This window comes from Podarcis gaigeae (assembly GCF_964106915.1).
Source record: "Podarcis gaigeae genome assembly, chromosome: 15".
Lineage (NCBI taxonomy): Eukaryota > Metazoa > Chordata > Lepidosauria > Squamata > Lacertidae > Podarcis > Podarcis gaigeae.
Window position 1 is genome coordinate 32,994,588 of NC_139692.1, and position 9,020 is coordinate 33,003,607.

The following is a 9,020-nucleotide window of genomic DNA, read 5'->3' on the forward strand; positions in this document are numbered from 1 at the left end:
GCGGGGAGGATAAAAGAGAAATAAAATAAAGCACGAGACAGGGAGAAGACTGATAAGGAGATAGCACTGCGAGGAGGGGGGAGGGAGAAGTAAGGGTTAGGGAAGCAAAAGAAGGAGTTGCATGGGGATGCCTGTCGTGGTGGGGCAGGAGAAGAAGATACATTACTGGCGGGGGGGGGGAGAGAGAAGAATAAAGTAAAGCACGAGATTGGGTGGGGGGGTGAAATAGTCCTTTGATGTGGAGGGAGGAGACTGCTAAGGAGAAATCACTGTGGGGAGGAAGGTAAGGGAAGTGACAATTTAAAAGGTGGGGGGCACGAACAGGGGGTGTCAGAGGCTTGATACTGGGGAGAGGGGAGAACCCCCCTGGGGGTGGGGCTACACTTCCGCCGCCCCCATTCCAAGCCTCCCTGGCCTGCATCCCCACCGCCATCTGCCCGCCCCCCACAGACACACACGCGACCCCCCAGGCCCAGGTAAGCCTTCGCAGGCCGCGCCCGGGCTTCCCCTCCTCGTCCTCCTCCTCACCTTCGGTCGACGACTCTTCTGCCGCCGCCCCGGGCTGGGCCATGGCTGAGCCAGCTCACGCCGAGGCCGGGCCCGCTAAGTCAGGCGAGGGGAGCGGAGCGAGCACAACAGGGGCCGCCGCCTCAGCCTCCGCCGCCGGCCCTGGGCCGCCTCAGCCGCCTCATCCTGACAGGCAAAAGGGGCGGGCGAGGAGCTGGGGGGCGGAGGAGGAGAGTGAGGGGGAGCTCTGCGCATGCGCCGGGTTGCCAGCGTCTGAGGGGAGGCTGGCGGGCTGCGGGAGGGGAGTCTCAGCCGGGGAGGATTATAACCACGGGGAAAGCCGGCTTTTGGGGAGCTGTGGCTGGCAAGGACTCCCGGGGCGGGGCGTAGGGGGGTATTTTTTCAAAAGGAAGAGGTACACGCGTACAAAAATTAAGGGCGCATTCACACGTTACGCGCCAGGGGGCTCAAAAGCCCGAGTAACAAAAATTAAGCGCCGGGGAGCATTCTTCAAACTGCAGGGGGGTGGGGAAATAGAGCCTGGGTTTTTGCAAATTGGTGCACAAAAATAGGGGTGCTTTCACATGGTAAAAGTGCACTAGGGTTTACATGGAATTATAGAATTGTGGAGTTGGAAGGGACCCTGAGGGTCATCCAGTCCAACCCCCTGCAAAGCAGGAAGCACAGCCATGACAGATGGCCATTTAGCCTCTGCTTAAAAACCTCCAATGAAGGTGAGTCAAACAGCTATTACCCTCAGAAAGTTATTCCTGATAGTCAGAATCTCCTTTCTTGTGACTTGAAGCCATTGGTTCAGGTCCTACCCTCCTTAGCAGGAGAAAGCAAGCTTGCTCCATCTTCCATGTGACAGCCCTTGAGATATTTGAAGATGACTTGGCTATCTCCTGTCAGTCTCCTCTTTCTCCCCTTGTGGGGTCTGTTCACAAGACTCAAGAAGAATTGTGACTGTAAAGAAAAAGCATGGCAAGGTGGCAAGTTAGTTTATTCCTGTGTGAAAATAATTACCAAGCAGGTGTGGCAATATTTTTGTTTGCACTATAATTCTCTTCCATTCAAATTTACTCTGTTGACACAACAAGATGTCCATGTTTTGCCAAATACATTTATGTCAATGGACTTACGTGAGTCTAATGTGTGTTGGACACTGGTCAGTGTGTTTGAAAAACAGAGTGTCTATATGTACAGTAGTACCTTGGTTTACGAACTTAATCCATTCCGGAAGTCCATTCTTAAACCAAAGCATTCTTAAACCAAGGCATGCTTTCCCATAGCAGCGGAGGACTCAATTTACACTCAACAGGAAGTGGAACATGTTCAGCTTCTAAGGCAAGGTTCAGAAACCAAAACACCTACTTCCAGGTTTGAAGCGTTCTTAATCCGAGTTGTTCATAAACTAAGCTGTTCTTAAACAAGGTACCCCAGGACTCCCAATGCAGACATAGACTATACCAAAGCTTTAGGGTCCCTTATTTTAGGAAGTTTATCTAGCAACCACGGTCTGACCCTTCTGACTATTCTACTTTGTGAAATGTGTCATCTGTCGTAGTTTTGCTTGGAATCCCCCTAACTTCCCAGCAACGATTCCCTACAGTATTGTAACAAACCTTTGAATAGTTCAGTGCCCTTACTTACATCTTTCAGGCTGCATCTCACAAACACCCAAAGACCACGTCTGGTATTTTCTACACACTTGATCTTAATGACCACATACTAGAGTAAAAGTGAGCAAATGGATTGCTAAGCAGAAACAGGCCCATAGTGACTTTATGATTTTTCTGCTTTGGAAATGTAGGACATTTTCCCGCAGTTGAAAATCTTTGCAAGTACCATCGGGAAACCATGTTATTTCTGTCCTCTTGTTTAAAAGGTTCCATGTGGTGTATGGCTCAGAATAGATGGAAAGCAGATGAGTGTGTATATGTGTGTACCCCCAAAAGTATGCTGTCTACAAGTTCAGATACAAACACATGCTCATGGCCTCATTTGAAAGCTGCCTTATTAAATTTCTCTTTTTTCTTCTTACCAGGCCAGGATGGAGGATGGGGTGGTGATGTTTGTGTACGTGTAGAAAGAAGGCTTCTGTATATAATTGTAAAATGCTTAGGGTTGCCATATTTTAAAAAGTGAAAATCTGGACAGAAAAGTTGTTGGGTTTTGAGCTTTTTTATAATATTAACCAAACTAGTTGAGCTTTTTGAGCTATTTTTCATGAAATTCACCAAGATCTACCGTACATTACTGATGTGGGATGTTATGCCTACAGATTTCCCCAGACGTTCAGAGATTTCTGCCTGGGCATACGGCAACCCTACATTTGCTGCTGTGCCCACTTTGGCCTGCAAGCTTACAAATTCTTGGCATGTGAGCTACAAAAGGTTGCCTAGAAAGGAATGTTCCCCACTCCTGATCTAGAAGCTCTTAGAATAATATGGGGTAGGGGTGGCGGGTAGAGCAGACCCATCTGATAGGTTTCCTAGCCCTTATTGCTGACTTATTTGTTACTGAGAACTCTTAGGCACTATTTTGTGACATTATAAAGGTAAAGGGACCCCTGACCATTAAGTCCAGTCGTGGACGACTCTGGGGTTGCGGCGCTCATTATAGTTGACCTAATAAAGGTATTGCCCCAAAGTGAGTTTTAGACTTTTGTTAGCTTGTTCTGTGCAGCTGTACAATCAATCATTATAATGTGCCTCTTTACTTTAAATTTTATTGTGTGAATTGGTTACAAAACTTTTATGGACATAAACAAGAAACCAGAACAAACTTCAGCTGTAGTTGAACATGAACTGGGACCAAAATTGTTAGAATTTGACTCCCTCGTAAAATATGGAATTGCTCAGCAAAGGGGTAGGCATCCATATGATTTGCAGATCAGCTCTATTTTTGGGGAAAGGGGAAGTGATGGTGTGCATTACAGATCTTTGTGTCTTATGTGGCATTCTCAAAGCCTACCAAGTTCTTCCCCATTTTGTTCACTGTGGGAAATACAGATGCAAGCAGAAGGAATCATAGAATTGAAGAGTTGGGAGTTAACTTACAGTCTGGCGCACCATCATTGCACAAGAAAAGGCCCTTGATGTTCCATGGGCCATGGTTTCCTTGAATCATCTTTTCCCACAGTGCAGCACAGCAGCCACTTTTATCCTTAATAGTAAGCCATACTTTGCTTAATAAACTGTGGTGTGCACAAACTAGGCACTGGTGGACATAACCCACTCATGCAGGAACAAACAAACCAAGGTGTAGCCAGCTTAGCCTGTTAGTCACCCATACCCCTCCAACATCCCACTGATCAAAATTGGAATGCTTGTTTTTTTGGATCTGAGCTCTCACGGGAGTCAGCTGTTTTGCACAAGACCAAAAAACAAGCATCTTTTGGTCCAGTACTCTGGCACAAGCCAGCTGTGTTATGCGAGAGTGTGAGAGCAAAAACAAGCATCTTTTGGTCCCAAGCTCTTGTGAGAGCTAGCTGATGAGTGTGAGACCAAAAAACGAACAGCACTTGGTCCAGTGCTCTGGTGCCTGCAATCTGAAAGAGCAAGACAAAAAACCAGTGTCTTTTGAACCTCAGACCTGGTGGCCACATGTGGCCCTTTAAGCTGCTCTGTCTGGCCCTTGGGACGCTCCTCAGGTTACTCCCCCTTCCCAGCTACACCCTCACAAACCCTGCTTTGTACTCTCCATGTTTTTGTTGGGCTAGAATGTGTCCTTGGTCTGAGATAAGACATGCTGGGAAAAGGCGTATGTGTGCTTATAGACCAGCCTACCGTACAAAGTTAAAATTTACATTCATTGCTTCACCCACTGTTGCCTCTGGCCCTGCTCGCCACTGGCATGAGACCCCTTGAAGTAAATGTGGGCTGAAAAGGGTTTCTCATCCCTGATTAAGCTAAGAACTTCTATTTTATTTATTGCATTTATATCCCACTCTTTTCTCCAAGGAGCTCAAGGTGTCATACACAGTTCTCCCACTCCTCACTGAATCCTCACAACAACCTTATGAGGCAGGTTAGGCTGAGAGTGATTGTCCCAAGGTCACCCAGTGAGCTTCATGCCGAGTGGGGCTTGGAACCCTGGTCTCCCAGGATCTAATCCGACACTCAAACCACTACACTACATGCATGCCACTTCCACTGCTGTAAAACTGCTTCTTTAAGTGTAAACCTGAGGAATCCAAACTCTTTAAAAATAAATAAATAAATGGGTTAGGTAGAAAGCAAAAGACCAGGAGTGTACGAGTGTGTGTGTTTAAGTGGGTATTTCTTTTATTTTCTTTGCAGCAGCGTTCCTCCTGCTTTTAAGTGATCAGCAGCATCTCCTCTCTGTCTCGGTTCTCATTCACCAACTTGGTGATGCCCTTGAGGTACTTCACAAATTCCATCCGGAAATCTTCAGGATCTTCTTCGAGGCTAGAGTGGACCACCTGCAGCCTGTTCAGCGGTGGAGCTTTGAAGTTTAAGAAGCAAACCATTAAAACTATTGGCAATTCTGACAAAACAACAAACATAGGTAAGAGACAGGAAAGCAAAGCATCAGGGTCTTACGCAAGGTGAGATTCTCTGGGTCCATTGCACTGCCTGGCTTGTGATGCGAAATGAGCAGGCACTGGCTCTCCAACAGCTGCTGCTGTTGCACAAAACAGGAGTGCCACATTTCAATCTCCTTCAAATGGGTGGGCGAGTCTTGGTTGAAAACAATGACGACCCCATGGGAATCTTTCATCAGTGCTGGCCAGCAAGTCTCAAATCTGGAAGCGCAACAGAGAAACGGCACGGCTGGCATCACCTGTGTACAGTTCTGGTCACCTCACCTCCAAAAGGATATTGTAGAGTTGGAAAAGGTCCAGAGAAGGGCCACCAAAATGATCAAGGGGGTGGAACGACTCCCCTATCAGGAAAGCTTGCAGTGCTTGGGGTGTTTTAGTTTAGAGAAATGGTGAGAAAGAGATGATACGATAGAAGTTAATAAAATTATACATGGCATGGAGAAAGTGAATAGAGAGAATTTTTTCTCCTCTCGTTACCCTAGAACTCATGGACATCCAATGAAGCCAAAAGCTGGAAGATTTTTTTCAGGACAGAAAAAAAGGAAAGTACTTCTTCATGCAGCAAATTGTGGAACTCTCTCTCCCAGGAGGCAATGACGGCCACCAACTTGGATGGCTTGAAAAGAGAATTGGACTAATTCTTGGAGGATGAGACTATCAGTTCCTACTAGCCATGATGGCTCTGCTCTGCCTCCATAGTCAGAGGCAGCAAAGCTTCTGAATACCAGTTGCTGGAAACAAAGGGAGAGGAGAGGAGAATGCTATTGTGCTCAAGTCCTGCTTGCAGATTTCCTACAGGCACCTGAGTGGCCAATGTGAGAACAACATGCAGGACTAGATGGGCCATTAGCCCAACCTAGTAGGGCTCTTCTAAGGTTCTTACCTACCTTTATCATTTTTTTGCTTTAAAAAAATCTCAGTTGAGATTCTGCAGCTGCTCTGCACATACTGGGCTGTATCCAACTAAGTAATTATTGTAAGCAGAATGATTTCCGCCTGCACAATGGAAATTCCCTTTCCCCTGCTCCCGCTGCATGTCCCTACGCCTCTTCTTCCAACCCTGCAGAATATATTTAGGGGCAATACAAGGAATGCACAGAGAAGAGAAGTTCCACTGTGCAAGCAGGCCACCAAATCCGTGCCTTGTCTGGCATTTCATTTTTTAGAAAGGGGTTCACCAACCACAAACTAGAATGCCCCTTACACAAGTGCATGTTTCCAACATGCCCAGAGTACCCTCTGCTTCTTAAATGATCAAAAATAATGGTAGGGTTTTGCCCCAACTTCTCCTTAATAGCCTCCCCTCCCCTTCCTTAACTAAGGCTTGGTGTAGCGTTTGAATTACACCAACTTACTCAGAAAGTTGGCAGGATACGTAAGTGATCCACTTACTTTTGATCTCCTCCACAATCCCACAGTTCAAACCGACACCCTGCTCCTTTGCCGTTTCCACCGAAATTTGGCATCTCGTATTCTAGGATCCTAGAATTAAAAAATACATATTTTATACAAATCAATAAGGCTGGCATTCTTTGGGCCTACCTGAAGGACAGAGCTCCCATCCATATTTGCTGGTCACTTTTTCCAATGTCAGTTCTTAGTTACCCATGTTGCGTGTGTGTTTCGTAATTGTATTTTCATGTATCTAAAGATGAAACCCATCCCCACTTACCTGGGAATAAGTCCCATTAAATTCAACAGAACTTACTTGTGAGGGGACATATTGAGTTAGGAATGTGCCGTTAGCTTTGTAAGCCACCTTTGTAAGCAGTGTGCCCTGAAAGGCATGTTTAAAAAAAAAATTTTTAATTAAAGTAAAAAATCTCACAGCCCCAAATTCCATCCAACCTCTGCATTTGGCTTACTTGGCACTGGAGCAGCTGCCCACTGTTATTATGCATTCCCCCTTCCCCCATTTCATGTACCATTTTAAGACTTTACTAGTATTCCACACATAAGGAACTGTGTGACAAATACCAACACTTCATCACTTGAAGAAGGCCTGGTTGGTTTGATATGAAGAGAAAACCAAGAAGTTGATGTCAAGGAAATCTTGTAGATTTTGCAACCATGCTGTTTTGCAAGGATGGAGAACTTCTTGTGGACCTCCAGATGCTGGACTCCAACTCCCATGAGCCTCAGCTAGCACAGCCAGCAGTCAGGGATGATGGGGGCTGTAGTCCATCAACTTCCAGAGGGTACCAGGTTCTGCACCCCGTTGTATGGAGGAGGGGGAAATCCATGTTTTGCTAGCAGTTCCACTCTACCTGCTTGAAACTCACCTTACTGCATGTGTTGGGAGGTAACTACCAATGCCTTCGGTGCTCTCTGACAAGAAGTTTGCCAAGACAGACTTTCCAGCCTATCACAAGTGAATACAGAAGCAAGAATTAGCAATAGAAAATAGGAAGCTTCCTGCTACCAAGTCAGACCATTGGTCCATCTAGCTCAGTATTGTCTGCCCTGACTGGCAGTAGCTCTCCAGGGTCTCTTTCAATCCTACCTGGAGGTGACAGAAACTGAACCAGGGATCTTTTGCATGCAAAGTATGTTTTCTGCCCCCTAAGCTACGATCCAAATGTTAAGATCGGTTTTTTTATTTCTTATTTCATAAAATTTCATAAAATTTATATAGCAATTTCAAAGCAGTTTACAGAAAGAATAATACAATTAACTTTGCAGTAAAACAATTCAAAACAACTCTGTAAAACGTTCAAATAATAACTAAAATCAGTGATAACCTAAAACAGATCAAAACACATGCAAACATTCTACAAATTTGGGTAAGCTCCTCTAAACAAGAATGCTTTTAGCAGGTGCTGAAAAGAGTACAGTGAAGGCACCCGCCTGGTGTCAATAAGCCGGGAGTTCCAAAGTGCAAGAACTGCCACGCTAAAATATAAATTTATTATAAATGCTAGTTCCACAGACTGAAGCGGGCATATAAGGAAAGGCGGTATTGCAGGTAAACCAGTCCCAAGCTGTTTAGGGCTTTATATAGTAATAGTAACACCTTGTGATATGACAGTAGCAAATTGATAACCTGCACAGGTGTTATATGCGGACATGGTCTCTCTCCTACCAGCAAAACTGCTGCAGCATCCTGAACTAACTACAGCTTCCAGAACAAACACAGAGGACGAGCCACAGAGAGCACATTGTAGTAACAGATGTTAATGAGATGAGATATGCCACGGTTTTGTCTCTAAACCCCTAAAAATAATGGTATGTGCAGTTCTATTAACAGTTATTAGCCCAGCGTTTCACAGAACCTCCATGTTCAGGGGCAGTGTACCAGAAAACCACGTGCTCAAAGCAAACAGCCAGGAATAGCTGCCTCCATCACGTCGGGGTATATATGCTTCCCAAAGGCATTCTGCTGGAAACAAAATACTGGATTTGTCCTAATCTGAAAAAGTCAAGATTTGCCCCTAGATGGTTATGGTTCACAGCGCTTTTAAGGGCTGGGGAGGCGACTGTGAGACCTTGGGGAGCTTTCCTTTCCTTCAAGAGGGACCCCAGGCGCTCTTTGGCTCACTCACCTCGCTGGGGCCAACGAAGAGTATCTTCACCTTCAGCATCGCCCCGTCGGACTAGGCCGCATAGCCTCGGCCTCGCGTAGAAAACCAAGCCGAGCAAACGGCCGAAAGGGCTGGTCGAATGATGCCGGCTGACTCCGCCCAACCCAACGACGCGACGTTGCCAGGCGCGGTTGCTAAGGGCGGAGAGAAGGCTGAGCCCCGGCGGAGAAAAGGGGAGACGGCTCGTTTCAAAGCAGCCGGGTATTTCCATGTTTACAAAGGGTCGCCTCCTTAAAGCCCAGTCTTGCACGTGTGAACGACCACTGTGTTCAAATGGGATTTATTTCTAAGTCAATGTGCATAGAATTCCGACCTTAATTAGGGAGGACTTGCATTTGTTTACTGACAGGTATGCCCCGTTG

The 9,020-nt window shown here is 46.1% G+C and overlaps 2 protein-coding genes across 5 annotated transcripts in view; both read right to left on the reverse strand.

Moving 5' to 3' along the window:
* RABEP1 (rabaptin, RAB GTPase binding effector protein 1) overlaps positions 1-738 on the reverse strand; it is a 54,813-nt gene extending 54,075 nt beyond the window's left edge. Inside the window, exon 1 of one of the 4 annotated variants that reach the window (XM_083714458.1) lies at positions 529-738. In XM_083714458.1, coding sequence (XP_083570584.1) covers positions 529-571 — 43 coding nt within the window. In that variant the 5' untranslated portion in view covers positions 572-738. The remainder of the gene's footprint in view (positions 1-528) is intronic. The other 3 variants (XM_083714459.1, XM_083714460.1, XM_083714461.1) reach the window with 3 other exon arrangements.
* Positions 739-4,774: 4,036 nt separating this feature from the next.
* Positions 4,775-8,786, reverse strand: IFT22 (intraflagellar transport 22). Its single transcript, XM_083714888.1, has 5 exons — positions 8,620-8,786; positions 7,360-7,439; positions 6,470-6,559; positions 5,076-5,278; positions 4,775-4,977 (listed from the first exon to the last, which is right to left on the reverse strand). Exons 1-5 carry the CDS (start codon positions 8,656-8,658, stop codon positions 4,829-4,831), a joined length of 561 nt encoding a protein of 186 aa, XP_083571014.1. The 5' UTR covers positions 8,659-8,786; the 3' UTR covers positions 4,775-4,828.
* Between the last annotated feature and the right edge of the window lie 234 nt (positions 8,787-9,020).

What these genes read in the sequence shown, in the direction of transcription:
- IFT22 (XM_083714888.1), bottom strand. Translation starts at nt 8,658, where the DNA reads ATGCTGAAGGTGAAGATACTCTTCGTTGGCCCCAGCGAG. An exon ending in GATTGTGGAGGAGATCAAAA is followed by an intron (nt 5,279 to 6,469) that starts GTAAGTGGATCA and finishes TTGCGCTTCCAG; the next exon opens with ATTTGAGACTTGCTGGCCAG. An exon ending in CCCAGAGAATCTCACCTTGC is followed by an intron (nt 4,978 to 5,075) that starts GTAAGACCCTGA and finishes TAAACTTCAAAG; the next exon opens with CTCCACCGCTGAACAGGCTG.